We start from the raw sequence: 17,613 nt of genomic DNA on the forward strand, positions 1-17,613 counted from the left end.
AGTCCAGTTTTATCACCTGCACAAAACACAAAGACACAGTTCCTATGGTGCATGATTTAAGTGCTTGTGGTGAAAAGACAGTTCTCAGTGGAAAGTGAAGTGCTGGTGTCCGGGTTTAATGCTGGCCTGTGGCTGCAGCTCCGGATCATGTTAGTAATCTTTTAACAAACGAAACAAACAAACGTTTACAAGACAGACTAACAGAACACTCACGGTTATTACATGCAGGGACTCCTTTCAGGTTCTTTCCTAACCATTCACAAAAGGAACAGATCATGTCCGCTATGACCCCTATTTATACCCTCGCTCATGACCCCTAGGTTGACGAGCGCATCCGCTCCTCCAATCCTCAGATGCCACACCGTTTACTGTCTGGGTCACTGAGTTTGGATACCGTAGCTTCGCCCTTTTCCTAAATGACCTCCACCTACCCTACGGAATAAATTGTCGTGCCATTTAGTTAAGGGTACTCTGTTCCCGTTACACAATGCCCTCACAGGTCAAGAATCATTTGATCTCTGTCACAGGGACCCAGAATAGAACGTTCTGTTTCCCAATATATCCTTCTAGGGTGGGTACGTCATTTGCAATGTGGTAAAATAAAAAAAAATGAGGCTGTTTTTCATGTAATTTACCTGAAATTAATATTTTAAAAAGTCAGGTGTGGTGGTAAAACAAATGGCAGTAACTAGAGTTTTACACATTGGATTAACCATGTCTCTATACGACATTATCATAGTGACAACTCTCAAACTGACCATGTCTCTATACGACATTATCACAACTCTCAAACTGACCATGTCTCTATACGACATTATCACAGTGACAACTCTCAAACTGACCATGTCTCTATACGACATTATCACAACTCTCAAACTGACCATGTCTCTATACGACATTATCACAACTCTCAAACTGACCATGTCTCAATACGACATTATCACAACTCTCAAACTGACCATGTCTCTATACAACATTATCACAACTTTCAAAATGACCATGTCTCTATACGACATTATTACAACTCTCAAACTGACCATGTCTCAATACGACATTATCACAACTCTCAAACTGACCATGTCTCTATACGACATTATCATAGCGACAACTCTCAAACTGACCACGTCTCTAAACGACATTATCACATCACTCAAACTGACCATGTCTCTATACGACATTATCACAACTCTCAAACTGACCATGTCTCTATAGGACATTATCACAGCGACAACTCTCAAACTGACCATGTCTCTAAACGACATTATCACAACTCTCAAACTGACCATGTCTCTATACAACATTATCACAACTCTCAAACTGACCATGTCTCTATACGACATTACCACAGTGACAACTCTCAATGCAGTATTAATGCTTCCCTTCATTTTGTGAGTGTTCAGCAGGTATGATCATGTCTTGCTTGGAAAGGTTCCCTCGTATATGCTGGGCTGCAGGAGACCCTTCTGAAGAGCAAGGCAAGCTCTGTGTTGATTAGAGTTACTGTGATAATCGCAGCTCTGCTATGTGTTACTATAATGCTTAGCACTGCGTTACTCACAGTGGAGGACCAGGCTCTCAATTCACTGTGCATTCACATCTCTTCTGCAGAAAGCAGGGTATCAGCCTTTTAAACATGCATTCACATCTCTTCTGCAGAAAGCAGCGTATCAGCCTTTAAACATGCATTCACATCTCTTCTGCAGAAAGCAGTGTATTAGCCTTTTAAACATGCATGATTGTATCTGTGAAACAAAAGGGAAAGGACCAGCTGTGTGACCAGAAGCTTCTTTATGAAGTGACTGATTCTCCTTGGGAGCAGATTTACAGTCACTATCAATACAAAGAGAGCCCTCAGAGAACAAAGAGGCTCTGTCCACTTGCTAAGGGGGGCTGGAGGCCGTCTGGCCAGAGGAGCAAGGTCACTCCCCCCCACGCTACTTCAAAAAGTCACCCAAACAAGTCCAACATAGACTTCATGCCAGCTAGTGTTACACACACTGGCGGCCCCTGAGTGCAACACAGACTTCATGCCAGCACTGGCGGCCCCTGAGTGCAACACAGACTTCATGCCAGCACTGGCGGCCCCTGAGTGCAACACAGACTTCATGCCAGCTAGTGTTACACACACTGGCGGTCCCTGAGTGCAACACAGACTTCATGCCAGCACTGGCGGCCCCTGAGTGCAACACAGACTTCATGCCAGCTAGTATTACACGGCCCAAATTATCCCGGGTTTAAAAGGCATGTCGTATGCAGACAGGCTAAAATAATTGAATCTATTCAGTCTTGAACAAAGAAGACTACGCGGCGATCTGATTCAAACGTTCAAAATCCTAAAAGGTATAGACAATGTCGACCCAGGGGACTTTTTTGACCTGAAAAAAGAACAAGGACCAGGGGTGACAAATGGATATTAAATAAAGGGGCATTCAGAACAGAAAATAGGAGGCACTTTTTTAATCTGGAACCAACTCCCCAGTAATGTTGTTGAAGCCGACACCCTGATATCCTTCAAGAAGCTGCTTGATGAGATTCTGGGATCAATAAGCTACTAACAACCAAACAAGCAAGATGGGCTGAATGGCCTCCTCTCGTTTGTAAACTTTCTTATGTTGTTATGAGTGCAACACAGACTTCATGCCAGCTAGTGTTACACACACTGGCAGCCCCTATGCTGTGTTAGGATAAAACACTTTTAAATGTTTTAATATCTTGCCAATTTTTGTAATTAAAAGCCTTTGAGTGTGGTTACTTTTTTTTTATGCACTACAACATTAATGTTGATGAGACTGATGTATATACGCTGAATATTTGTGTGTATATTGAAAAGCGTAAATATTGAATGAATATCACTGCACTGGTGGTGCAATCGGCAACCTCATTTCGATTTCGACTTAATCGATTATCACAGACGCATTGATCTACAATAATCCATGCAGCAACAATATTCATTATTCAAAATCAAAAACAAAACAGGATTTTTATCAGACGATCCAATAACTAACGCTGCTTTGCATATTATTTAAACAGCAAGGCACAGCTTACATTCAAACAAGAACACTTTGTATTTAAAAAAATAATATAATCTGAAGTACTTGAGTTCAATTAACATGCATGCGACCTCAACATATGCTCCTGAATCAATACTGATTTTTAACAGAATTCACTTGGATCTGAAATATGCTTGTTCATTAACAATACTGTCTACATTTGATGTCAAAAGCATGTATCGACACGAAATCCAACACATTGCTACACATCACCTTCCCATCCTCCCTCTCCTTTACTCCACAATTACCAATGTGTGTCACTCTTCCATTTTTACAATAAAATAATTGTGCAGCTTTCATTTTTATACAATATAAAATGTAAATAAAATATGAACACTTCTCACAGTCCCCTGGTGGGCGAGTAAGAGGGTATGAATTCGTCATGCATGCTTTACACATGCAAAGGAACATGGAATGAATTGGGATAATTAAACCCACCCCTATATTAACAGGGCTGAACTCAAAATGAATGACTTCAGAACTCAGAGGAAGTGCACAAGATATCCAGGTGTTATTCCTGCGACACTCAGTCAGAATTTATTAGGAATTTGTGGACGTTATTTTTAAATGTTACCGATTAAACAATTTATGTACTGTGTAAACACAACAAAATAAACACGTTTAAAAGCTGAAATCCCTAAACATGATGGTAAAACACCCCATCCAGTGTCAGTGATACAACCTGGAGCCCATCACACACCCCATCCAGTGTCAGTGACACAACCTGGAGCCCATCAAACACCCCATCCATTGTCAGTGACAAACAACCTGGAGCCCATGACACACCCCATCCAGTGTCAGTGACAAACAACCTGGAGCCCATGACACACCCCATCCAGTGTCAGTGACACAACCTGGAGCCCATCACACACCCCATCCAGTGTCAGTGACAAACAACCTGGAGCCCATCACACAAACTCCTCTTGAAATCTTAAAATACATGTCAAATTCCATAACAGTTATTCTTTTAAACAGAATACTGATAATATGCTGCAGTAATGCCAGATAAAGCCTTCATACTGATGCAGTTTACATGTGTATTCTGGCACATGCAGCACTTAATGGGAAATGCAAAAAAATAAATAATAATCTTGCTTCCTTTTTACAATGTTTAGCATTACATTTAAGGTTGAGTTGAGTGTGTTCTTTACTGTAATTAATTATACATCAGTGTCAGTGACACAACCTGGAGCCCATCACACACCCCATCCAGTGTCAGTGCTAAAGTGTGGCTGTTACTGTGGGCATGGAATAAAGTATGGCAGAGAAGGTATTTCGATGTAAAATATAAAAAAATCTTCACCACTTTGAGACTTGTAGAGGATTCATTTAAATGTCCTTTTAAAAAGTTCAGTCAAAGGGCTCCTGAGTGGCACATCCAGTAAAAGGCGCTCCGCGTGGAGTGCAGGATGTGCTCTATAGTCTGGACGTCGCGAGTTCGAGTCCAGGCTATTCCTTTGCCGACCAAGGACGGGAGCTTCCAGGGAGCGGCGCTCAATTGGCCGACTGCTGCCCGGGGGGAGGGAGTGTTAGGTCGGCCAGGGTGTCTTCAGCTCACCGCACACCAGCGACCCCTGTAGTCTGGCCGGGCGCCTGCGGGCTTGCCTGTAAGCTGCCCGAGAGCTGCGTTGTCCTCCGACCCTGTAGCTCTTGGGGGGGTGCATGGAGGGTCCGCAGTGTGAAAAAAAGCGGTTGGCTGACGGCACACGCTTCGGAGAACAGCGTGTGTTTGTCTTCGCCCTCCCGAGTCAGCGCAGGGGTGGTAGCGCTGAGCTGAGCCTAAAAATAACTGGCCATTTCCAAATTGGGGAGAAAATAATAAAAATAATTGGCAATGACTAAATTAAAAAAAAAAAAAAAAAAAAAAAAGTTCAGTCGTTACCTAAACTTTAGATACAGCAGCCACAGAATGTGTTCAGTAAGTCATTATTATTCTCTGCAGGGGGTGTTACTGAAGACTACTGTCCATTCATACATCCGTCACACTTTATAATCGCTTATGCAATTCTATTGGTACCATAACCCTGGTGTATATCAGGCAGCCAGTCTGTCAGGCTTGTAGACGTGCACATGAGGGGTGTAGGATATGGTCCTTTATGATACTGATGCCTCTGATTTGGGATTTGCAGTTTCACGTTGCACAAGATTGTCCCGAGATTTTATTTCTTTGTGATTTGGTCCTGATCACTCCGGTCTATGGAAGAAATGCAAATAGCATACAGTTTTACAGTTGCATATCCGACCGTCGCATAACCGCCCTGATCAATTAACCACCGCTAAATAAATAAATAAACAAATATTAAAATTAGGCTACAAGAGTAATGGTACTGGCAGCAAGTGCAGCGTCCGAGATGGAAACAGAAAAAAAGCATTATAGCAATCAGTCTTTTGGTGTGTTCCCCTGTGCCTGTGTCAGTCAGCTGTGTGTAGCAGTGACGTTTAAATACACCAGTTGAGAAAGCTTTGTGTTTTACTCTTTTTCTGTGCAATGTGTTTATATAATGGAGCTCACAGTTGCAATTATTGGCAGCGTGTTGTTGTAGCTTTTAAATGCATTTTAATTAAATAAAGCAAGCTTCATAAAACGCAATGCTAACCGGCCATTGGTTTAAAATAGTCGAAGCAATATTTAAACCGAGCTTCTTATCGGCTGTTGGCACTATCAAGAAAGAGCACAAAGTACCGTGACAGAGATATTAAGAAAGTAGAACCGGAGGCAGGGACTTCTAGAGTTAAGAAAGAAGCCATCAGTTGCAGGTTACTGTACATTCAGAGTTTGTTTTGTATTTTGTTTTAAAGCTTTGCGTGGAGATGGCTTATAGTAAACTGCATAGCAACACTGTGCACTGTAGCCTAATTAATCTCGTTTACGTTTGCTTACTTTTAAAGCAAAGAATTTCCCCGTGTTTTAAAGTGTTGTTTTTTGTTCACTAACCTATTTATGCATGTGTAAATGTCATTTTCTTTAGGTGTTCACAAATCCGACTTGTTCACATATTTGCCTACAACCCAGTCCACAGGAGGTCAGATATGCGACGTTGTACTGTACTGTGAACCTGCATACACCTGCGCTTCCTGAGATAAGAAATCTACTTAGCAGCAGCTCTGTTGTGTTTGGACTGCAGTGACTACGGGTCATTTTCTAATCTATTTTTAGCCATCTATAAGCCTGTACATTATAGAATGTATTTTTTCACACACTGCACATGCAAAACGCTTCTATAATCCTGTGCATTACTATAGAATGTATTTTTTCACACACTACACATACAACACTCATTTCACACAGTGGATTAATATGCGGTGCTGACTGACTCCAAATCCCAGTACTGGTGTTTGTCTCTTCAGCATAAAGAGAGCATGCCTCCAGAGTTAACACACATGCGAGCGTCTCCCAGACATCGCAAGCCCCCCTTCTAAACTGTTTAGATGAGCGAGTGTCTCCCAGACATCGCGAGCCCCCCTTCTGAATGGTTTAGACTGCATGAGCGAGTGTCTCCCAGACATTGCGAGCTCCCCTTCTGAACAGTTTAGACTGCATGAACGAGAGTCTCCCAGACATCCCGAGCCCCCCTTCTGAACGGTTTAGATGAGCGAGCGTCTCCCGGACATCGCGAGCCCCCCTTCTGAACGGTTTAGACTGCATGAGCGAGTGTCTCCCAGACATCGCGAGCCCCCCTTCTGAACGGATTAGACTGCATGAGCAAGCGTCTCCCAGACATCGCAAGCCCCCCTTCTGAACAGTTTAGAAGAGCGAGTGTCTCCCGGACATCGCAAGCCCCCCTTCGGAACGGTTTAGACTGCATGAGCGAGCGTCTCCCAGACATCGCGAGCTCCCCTTCTGAACGGATTAGACTGCATGAGCGAGCGACTCCCAGACATCGCGAGCCTCCCTTCTGAACGGTTTAGATGAGCGAGCGTCTCCCGGACATCGCAAGCCCCCCTTCTGAACGGTTTAGACTGCATGAGCGAGCGTCTCCCAGACATCGCGAGCTCCCCTTCTGAATGGTTTAGACTGCATGAGCGAGCGACTCCCAGGCATCGCAAGCCCCCCTTCTGAACGGTTTAGACTGCATGAGCGAGTGTCTCCCAGACATCGCGAGCTCCCCTTCTGAACGGTTTAGACTGCATGAGCGAGTGTCTCCCAGACATCGCAAGCCCCCCTTCTGAACGGTTTAGACTGCATGAGCGAGCGTCTCCCGGACATCGCAAGCCCCCCTTCTGAACGGTTTAGACTGCATGAGCGAGTGTCTCCCAGACATCGCGAGCTCCCCTTCTGAACGGTTTAGACTGCATGAGCGAGCGACTCCCAGACATCGCAAGCCCCCCTTCTGAACGGTTTAGATGAGTGATCGTCTCCCGGACATCGCAAGCCCCCCTTCTGAACGGTTTAGACTGTATGAACGAGCGTCTCCCAGACATCCCGAGCCCCCCCTTCTGAGCGGTTTAGATGAGCGAGCGTCTTCCAGACATCGCGAGCCCCCCTTCTGAGTGGTTTAGACTGCATGAGCGAGCGTCTCCCAGACATCGCGAGACAAGTATTATAATGTTATTACAATGCTGCAATTGTAAAAAATTATGCTATTTATACTTATATAATGCTGCCATTGGAAAGAAAATGTTACGATGTGATCTATATTATATTTTTACAACTGTAAATACGTGGTTATTTTGTTATTTAAGTTCTACTGAAATACTGTATTTCCATTTTCATGATAACAAAAAAGTGTGTATTTTAAATAGCAAAAATTGCTTTGAAAACATCCACATTGCTTATTTGAGGGCTAAGAATGAAGAATCTGCAAAAAAAAAAAAAAAGTTTACATGGAAATTGCCAAAATAAAGGGGCAGCTGGGTGGTTAAATAATTGAAATAAAGATATAGTGTGCAAATGCATGGGCTCAGCAGGCTTCAGTGTTTTGGAATGGCTGTGTATGCCTTTGCTTTATGTTTAAATTGAAGACGTCAGTGGAAGCACTTGAATAGTCCCCTATTATTATAGGTAAAGTAGTAGATAAAATGTTCTACATTAATGGTTGGGCAATACCAACAGTGTCTGAGAAGCCAGTGAAAAGTCTTGGGAGATTATACGACAGGGATCTAAAGGACACAGTTCATGTGGGAGAAGTTAGACAACAAGCAGTGGAAGGGTTGAAGAGCATAGACAGAAGCGCTTTACCAGGCAAACTAAAACTCTGGTGCTTTCAGTTTGGTCTACTGCCGAGGCTGCTGTGGCCACTGACTGTGTACGAGGTTTCTTTGACAAGAGAAGAGAAGCTGAAAGCTTTAATCAGTTCATACATCAGGAAATGGTTGGGAGTTCCACGCAGCCTCAGCAGAGTGGGACTTTATGGCAAAGGAATACTGCAGCTACCAGTCTCCGCTCTAACCAAGGAGTTTAAGTGTGCCAAGATCTGACTGGAAATGACATTAGTAGAGTCACGCGACAAATGCGTAAGGGAGGCAGCACCTGTGTTAAAAACTGGAAGAAAGTGGGCGGCAAAGAAAGCTGTGGAAGATGCAAAGGCTGCCCTTCGAATCGGTGATATTATGGGGCAAGTTCAGCATGGAAGAGGGGGTCTTGGTCTCAGTTCAGCTCCTCCTACATGGCACAAGGCAGCCCCAGCTCAATGGAGGAAGCTGGTAGTCAACGAGGTGCAAAAGCAGGAGGAGAGGATGAGGTGCGTAAAGGCCGTTTCCCAGGCCAAGCAGGGAGAATGGATGAGATGGGAGAGTGTGAAACAACGCAAGATCAGCTGGCAAGACCTATGGACAACGGAACAGAGCAGGATCAGTTTCCTCATCAGGTCAACATACAGTGCCTTGCAAAAGTATTCAGACCCCTGACCAATTCTCTCATATTACTGAATAACAAATGGTACATTGAAATTTCGTTCTGTTTGATATTTTATTTTAAAACACTGAAACTCAAAATCAATTATTGTAAGGTGACATTGGTTTTATGTTGGGAAATATTTAAGAAAAATAAAAAACTGAAATATCTTGCTTGCATAAGTATTCAACCCCCACACATTAATATTTGGTAGAGCCACCTTTCGCTGCAATAACAGCTTTAAGTCTTTTGGGGTAAGTATGTACCAGCTTTGCACACAGTGTCGGAGTGATTTTGGCCCATTCTTCTTGGCAGATTTGCTCCAGGTTGGTTGGACGACGCTTGTGGACCGCAATTTTCAAATAGTGCCACAGATTCTCAGTGGGATTGAGATCAGGACTTTGACTGGGCCACTGTAGGACATTCACCTTTTTGTTCTTGAGCAACTCCAATGTTGCTTTGGCCTTGTGCTTGGGATCATTGTCCTGCTGAAAGGGGAATTTCCTCCCGAGCTTCAGTTTTTTAGCGGACTGAAGCAGGTTCTCTTGCAGTATTTCCCTGTATTTTGCTCCATCCATTCTTCCTTCAATTTTAACAAGATGCCCAGTCCCTGCTGATGAGAAGCATCCCCACAGCATGATGCTGCCACCACCATACTTCACTGTAGGGATGGTGTGTCTTGAGGCATGGGCAGTGTTAGGTTTGCGCCACACATAGCGCTTTGAGTTTTGGCCAAAAAGCTGTATCTTGGTCTCAAAACCTTTTCCTACATCGCAGCCTGGTCACTCTCATGCTTTCTGGCAAACTCCAGACGTACTTTCAGATGGTACTTTTTGAGTAACGGCTTCTTTCTTCTCACCCTCCCATAGAGGCCAGTGTTATGCAGAGCTCTTGATACGGTTGACTGTTGCACCATTACTCCACTCCCAGCTACTGAACTCTGTAGCTCCTTCAAAGTGATTGTTGGCCTCTCTGTGGCTTCTCTCACAAGTCTCCTTCTTGTTTGAGCGCTGAGTTTTGAGGGACAGCCTTTTCTTGGCAGTGCCTGGGTGGTGTGATGCAGCTTCCACTTCCTGATTATTGATCCAACTGTGCTCACTGGGATATCCAAACACTTGGATATTATTTTGTACCCTTTCCCTAATCTATGCATTTGTATTACTTTATCTAACTTCTGTAGAATGCTCTTTGTTCTATATTTTCCTTCAGATTCACAGCCTGACCAATGATCCTTCAACAGTGGGGTTTTTATCCAGAAAATGTGACAGCAACTTTAATGGTTCACAGGTGGAGGCCAATGGTAAGGTAATTGTGTCCTCGTTAGGGCAATTTCTTTCATTGGTGTAAACTGGGAGCTTCCACAGCACAGGGGTTGAATAGTTATGCAAGCAAGATATTTCAGTTTTTTATTTTTCTTAAAAATATTTCCCAACATAAAACCAATGTCACCTTACAAATTGATTTTGAGTTTCAGTGTTTTAAAATAAAATATCAAACAGAACGAAATTTCAATGTACCATTTGTAATTCAGTAATATGAGAGAATTGGTCAGGGGTCTGAATACTTTTGCAAGGCACTGTATGATGTTCTCCCATCACCACAGAACCTAAACCTCTGGGTAGGAGAGGATCCCTCATGTCCTTTTGTGTTCATCACCTGCAACATTAAAGCACATTTTGACAGGATGTAAGGTGGCTCTTAGCCAAGGACGGTTTACTTAGCGCTATGACCAGATGCTGCGATGTTTGGCCTTAGCATTGGAAGAAAAGCATAACATGACCAATAAGTTGCCACCAGTTCCATCAAAACATTACACACAAGACAACATTCCTCCACCCAGGAGAGCAACCGCCAAGAAAAGGTGTTAAAACCAAGCCTCGCCCAGGGCAACTGGATGCTGCTGGAGACTGGAAAATGCTGGCAGATGTTGGTCAACTGCTTATTTTTCCACCTGAGACTGCCACCACTAACCTTCGACCAGATATTGTCTCGTGGTCTGGATCAGCACGCCTTGTTCACCTGGTAGAGTTAACAGTGCCATGGGCGGATTCTGTAGATGAGGCATATGAGAGGAAGAAACTGCAGTATGCTCTATTAACCGCTGAAGTGGAACAGCAAGGACGGAGAGTACGGGTTTACCCAGTGGAGGTGGGTTGTCGAGGAATTGTGGCACACTCTACAACCTGGTTTCTCAGAGACGTCGGATTCAGTGGCCAAAAGTTGTGTCGCACAGTGAAGAACTCATCTGAAGCAGCAGAGAGGAGCAGCAACTGGCTGTGGTTGAGACAGAAAGATTCTGGTTGGGGATCTCAAACACAATAGAAAGATAGAAACGCTGACGTACGGGTAAGTAAGCTGGGCTGAGTTGAGTGGGGTACAGAGGGGGGTGATGCTGGGATGCCAGAATCACCATCGAGCCCTCTTGAGGTGTCGTGGGCTAGTCGATGAAACACTGAGGATAGAAGGTGCCCACTTGAAGACCCCAGAGATGTACCCTACTTAGCTCAATCCAGACGGTTGTCATGCTGATGCGCTGGGAAGACCGCACTGTGGTTGATCCCCGGAGCCAGCATCGTAGCAGTTGTGTGTGCTGATGTGCTAGGGAGGCAAAATAAGCTGATCCCTGGAGCCAGCATTACACTTCAGCCATCAACACCTGGCAGAAGGATATCTACATCGTCATATGGAAGGAAACACAAATGGATGGAGACACAGATGGATCACATTAGTTTACTGTAAAGCTACGTCTTAGTTGGTGCTTATCTTGGTGACAGCAGAGTTCAAATCAGCATGAAGTTTTAACATCTACTCTCTCGTGTAATGGAAATCATTAACCTCACAGCATGTGGTCAGCAATTAATTTCTTATTGTCCACAGTGGGTGTATATTGGAGGCATCTGTCCGTTCGTACAGAGAGGATCCACACCACTTCTACCGCTATGCTGTGCTCCAATTTGTCCATAAAGATATGTATGTATTTGATAATGTTTAATTAAACATCGGAAAATTACTACAATTCAAAATTAAAACACAACAAGATAAAATGCTGCTTTAAAACAACAAAATGTAAAAGGAACCAAGCACAGATTTGTGTTTCTTGCAGAGGAAACCACAGCATACCAGCTCAGCAACACTGACTCGTGTGTTCAAGTCAGATAGGGCTGGGCTCCCTCCCTCCCCCTCAACACATTCCATCTTTACTTCCGTTACCCCCGCCCCCCCTTTATTTTTGTTAAATGCTAAATTTGCAACGGTGCAATGATGTTTGCAAACGAGGTGCAAACCACAGCGAGTGCTCTGCAAAGGAAGGAGCAGGCAGCACAGGAAGTCTCTGAGTGAGTGAGGGGAGGGGAGGGGAGGGAGCTCACACAGCACCTGACTGCTTCGCTTCTGCAGGATAGAGGTTCACAGAGCTATGAGGAGTGGAGGGGAGCTCACACAGCACCTGACTGCTTCTGCAGGATAGAGGTTCACAGAGCTATGGGGAGGGGAGCTCACACAGCACCTGACTGCTTCGGCAGGATAGAGGTTCACAGAGCTATGGGAGTGGAGGGGAGCTCACAGAGCACCTGACTGCTTCGGCAGGATAGAGGTTCAAAGAGCTATGGGGAGGGGAGGGAGTGGAGCTCACACAGCACCCGACTGCTTCTGCAGGATAGAGGTTCACAGAGCTATGTGGAGGGGAGGGGAGGGAGCTGACACAGCACCCGACTACTTCTGCAGGATAGAGGTTCACAGAGCTATGGGAGTGGAGTGGAGCTCACACATCACCCAACTGCTTCGGCAGGATAGAGGTTCACAGAGCTATGGGAGTGGAGGGGAGCTCACACAGCACCTGACTACTTCTGCAGGATAGAGGTTCACAGAGCTATGGGGAGGGGAGGGAGTGGAGCTCACACATCACCCAACTGCTTCGGCAGGATAGAGGTTCAAAGAGCTATGGGGAGGGGAGCTCACACAGCACCCGACTGCTTCTGCACGATAGAGGTTCACAGAGCTATGGGAGTGGAGGGGAGCTCACACAGCACCTGACTGCTTCTGCAGGATAGAGGTTCAAAGAGCTATGGGGAGTGGATGGGAGCTCACACAGCACCGACTGCTTCTGCACGATAGAGGTTCACAGAGCTATGGGGAGGGGAGGGGAGCTCACACAGCACCCGACTGCTTCTGCAGGATAGAGGTTCACAGAGCTATGTGGAGGGGAGGGGAGGGAGCTGACACAGCACCCGACTACTTCTGCAGGATAGAGGTTCACAGAGCTATGGGAGTGGAGGGAGTGGAGCTCACACATCACCCAACTGCTTCGGCAGGATAGAGGTTCACAGAGCTATGGGAGTGGAGGGGAGCTCACACAGCACCCGACTACTTCTGCAGGATAGAGGTTCACAGAGCTATGGGGAGGGGAGCTCACACAGCACCCGACTGCTTCTGCACGATAGCGGTTCACAGAACTATGGGAGTGGAGGGGAGCTCACACAGCACCTGACTGCTTCTGCAGGATAGAGGTTCAAAGAGCTATGGGGAGTGGAGGGGAGCTCACACAGCACCGACTGCTTCTGCACGATAGAGGTTCACAGAGCTATGGGGAGGGGAGGGGAGCTCACACAGCACCTGACTGCTTCTGCAGGATAGAGGTTCACAGAGCTATGTGGAGGGGAGGGGAGGGAGCTGACACAGCACCCGACTACTTCTGCAGGATAGAGGTTCACAGAGCTATGGGAGTGGAGGGAGTGGAGCTCACACATCACCCAACTGCTTCGGCAGGATAGAGGTTCAAAGAGCTATGGGAGTGGAGGGGAGCTCACACAGCACCCGACTACTTCTGCAGGATAGAGGTTCACAGAGCTATGGGAGTGGAGGGAGTGGAGCTCACACATCACCCAACTGCTTCGGCAGGATAGAGGTTCACAGAGCTATGGGAGTGGAGGGGAGCTCACACAGCACCCGACTACTTCTGCAGGATAGAGGTTCACAGAGCTATGGGGAGGGGAGGGAGTGGAGCTCACACATCACCCAACTGCTTCGGCAGGATAGAGGTTCACAGAGCTATGGGAGTGGAGGGGAGCTCACACAGCACCTGACTGCTTCGGCAGGATAGAGGTTCACAAAGCTATGTGGAGGGGAGGGGAGCTCACACAGCACCCGACTGCTTCTGCACGATAGAGGTTCACAGAGCTATGGGAGTGGAGGGGAGCTCACACAGCACCTGACTGCTTCTGCAGGATAGAGGTTCACAGAGCTATGGGAGGGGAGGGGAGCTCACACAGCACCTGACTGCTTCTGCAGGATAGAGGTTCAAAGAGCTATGGGGAGTGGAGGGGAGCTCACACAGCACCCGACTGCTTCTGCACGATAGAGGTTCACAGAGCTATGTGGAGGGGAGGGGAGCTCACACAGCACCTGACTGCTTCTGCAGGATAGAGGTTCACAGAGCTATGTGGAGGGGAGGGGAGGGAGCTGACACAGCACCCGACTACTTCTGCAGGATAGAGGTTCACAGAGCTATGGGAGTGGAGGGAGTGGAGCTCACACATCACCTAACTGCCTCAGCAGGATAGAGGTTCAAAGAGCTATGGGAGTGGAGGGGAGCAGACACAGCACCCGACTACTTCTGCAGGATAGAGGTTCACAGAGCTATGGGAGTGAAGGGAGTGGAGCTCACACATCACCCAACTGCTTCGGCAGGATAGAGGTTCACAGAGCTATGGGAGTGGAGGGGAGCTCACACAGCACCCGACTACTTCTGCAGGATAGAGGTTCACAGAGCTATGGGGAGGGGAGGGAGTGGAGCTCACACATCACCCAACTGCTTCTGCAGGATAGAGGTTCACAGAGCTATGGGAGTGGAGGGGAGCTCACACAGCACCTGACTGCTTCGGCAGGATAGAGGTTCACAAAGCTATGTGGAGGGGAGGGGAGCTCACACAGCACCCGACTGCTTCTGCACGATAGAGGTTCACAGAGCTATGGGAGTGGAGGGGAGCTCACACAGCACCTGACTGCTTCTGCAGGATAGAGGTTCACAGAGCTATGGGAGGGGAGGGGAGCTCACACAGCACCTGACTGCTTCTGCAGGATAGAGGTTCAAAGAGCTATGGGGAGTGGAGGGGAGCTCACACAGCACCCGACTGCTTCTGCACGATAGAGGTTCACAGAGCTATGTGGAGGGGAGGGGAGCTCACACAGCACCTGACTGCTTCGGCAGGATAGAGGTTCAAAGAGCTATGGGGAGGGGAGCTCACACAGCACCCGACTGCTTCTGCACGATAGAGGTTCACAGAGCTATGTGGAGGGGAGGGGAGGGAGCTGACACAGCACCCGACTACTTCTGCAGGATAGAGGTTCACAGAGCTATGGGAGTGGAGGGGAGCTCACACAGCACCCGACTACTTCTGCAGGATAGAGGTTCACAGAGCTATGGGGAGGGGAGGGAGTGGAGCTCACACATCACCCAACTGCTTCGGCAGGATAGAGGTTCACAGAGCTATGGGAGTGGAGGGGAGCTCACACAGCACCTGACTGCTTCGGCAGGATAGAGGTTCAAAGAGCTATGGGGAGGGGAGCTCACACAGCACCCGACTGCTTCTGCACGATAGAGGTTCACAGAGCTATGGGAGTGGAGGGGAGCTCACACAGCACCTGACTGCTTCTGCAGGATAGAGGTTCACAGAGCTATGGGGAGGGGAGGGGAGCTCACACAGCACCCGACTGCTTCTGCAGGATAGAGGTTCACAGAGCTATGGGGAGGGTAAGGGAGCTTCAATTACAAAGTCTTTCTCAATGTCTTCAAAACACTTCTTTTGAACATTTGTCATCAAATTTATAACATTCTTAGCACTACTGAGTGTTTAACAGTTATGGTTGACATGCCTGTTAGTAATTATTTCATAATTAAAATACTCATTTGTCATCAGATTTTATATGTAGAAACGCAAGACTGAAGCCATGGAATTATACATGTTACAGGCAAGAGGATATTGAATATGTTGGCTAGGAATAAAACTGTAATACCATCTACATTTTCTGAATATATTCAAATACTGGCAAGAGCCAGAGTGGAAACCAGCAGAAAACAGCGTTGCTTCAACAAACTACCAGTGCTTGAAGATCTTCTCACTAGTCCACTCAGTTCACAGCATTGTGCTGTGCATCGTTTTTGCAGTGCTGTACTGCAGCCCCAGTTGTAACTGTATTGCGCTGGTTGAGAGCTTTCTCAGCGAGTGAGGGAGAGGGTGAATATGATTAAACGTTTAGGGAGAGACTAGAGAGAGAGAAATTGGGAAAGCAAATGAGACTGACAGGGAATGGGAGTGGAGGAAACAAGAAGAATTAGCTCAGCAGGTCAGTAATTGAATGGAGAGAGGCTGGCTCTCGCAGGCAGTGCTTGCTTGGCAACAGAAACAGGAAATATTCCCGCAGAGCAAGACGTGCCGACAGAATCTATGAGGGATGTGCAGTAATTAGAGAATGCATCATGAGATTAAGATAACAAGGCTTCAAAAGCCTCTTCTAGTGATGCTCATTGTATCATTTGCAAACATTTTGGATGATGATAAAGTTAGCAGTGGTACTTCTGCATATAAGGCTGTTTTCTTTTTTTATTTGAGGAATTCCCTTTTTCTGTTCAATGAGTTGCCCAAAGCACTCCCGAGCAGGACATCACTATAGAGGGGAGTGGGAACAGAAATAAAAGTTTAAAAAAAGAATTATGTAAGAAAACATCTAAATATAAATTAGAGAGAAAAGCTACAGACCACAAAGCTTGATGTTTCCACCCCAGTGTTAAAACATTTCATCAGAATCAATAGAGAAATAAAGAAAGGGTGTTACTAGCTATGTGCACCACTTCATGTAGGAAAATGAGTGACATTCATACGTGTGTGTGAGAAAGGGGGTTACAAAGGGCTGATCTTTCCTTCCCAGTGTCACTGTGCCAGCGCTCATACCTGAATCCCAGACATGGTGAAGTCGATTGGGAAGTGGGTTCCTCCTCACGCCAGTCACAAGTCACCTGGTACCATCAGAGCTGCAAGACAGAAGCAACACGGTCAACACAGTTCACAGGCTACGCTTTATTAAACATGTTTAATTAATGAATGAGACTAGTGGCAGCAGCACAGTTTCTCTTCTAAGTATCAGGCTCATTTTAAGGCTGCACTTGATATAATCTGTTCATTATGCTATTCTGGTACACCTACAGTACTCAACACTGGGCAAAACTACACAACATTTACTGTACATGCGCCTTTCTTCGACTTTTCCATGATTTAACATTACGCTTTTCCCAGAGATATTCTGAAGATTTTCAAGCAGCCTCAATTGGGACAATGCTCAGCACCATGCAGTACATTTCACAAATACTAACGTTCACTTAATAATGCAGTACCTGGTATAACAGGTAGGTGGCACTAACAGCAGACCCTTTATTTTTTTTAACTATTCGGTTATAAAATGTGTTTCACATACAGACTAGTTGAACAGTCCATTGTTTACCATGATTTATCTATACAGTCAGGCCACATGAAGAAACCTAACTTGTCAAATTTAGAGATGCAGGAGGTACTGACAGCTGCTTAAAAGAGCAGAATATATACATGCTGGTGACTGGATGGAGGTTCAGTTTGTCAAGGAGCAGAATATATACATGCTAGTGAGTGGAAGGAGGTTTAGTTTGTCAAGGAGCAGAATATATACATGCTGGTGACTGGATTGAGGTTAATTTTGTCAAGG

The 17,613-nt window shown here is 46.0% G+C and overlaps 1 protein-coding gene across 1 annotated transcript in view; it reads right to left on the bottom strand.

Moving 5' to 3' along the window:
- Nucleotides 1-17,613, bottom strand: part of LOC117428201 (tyrosine-protein kinase CSK) — a 98,886-nt gene that overhangs the window by 24,129 nt on the left and 57,144 nt on the right. The window contains exon 2 of the mRNA XM_034901491.2: nt 16,830-16,909. Coding sequence (XP_034757382.1) covers nt 16,830-16,844 — 15 coding nt within the window. The 5' untranslated portion in view covers nt 16,845-16,909. The remainder of the gene's footprint in view (nt 1-16,829; nt 16,910-17,613) is intronic.

This window comes from Acipenser ruthenus, chromosome 21 (genome assembly GCF_902713425.1).
Source record: "Acipenser ruthenus chromosome 21, fAciRut3.2 maternal haplotype, whole genome shotgun sequence".
NCBI lineage: Eukaryota > Metazoa > Chordata > Actinopteri > Acipenseriformes > Acipenseridae > Acipenser > Acipenser ruthenus.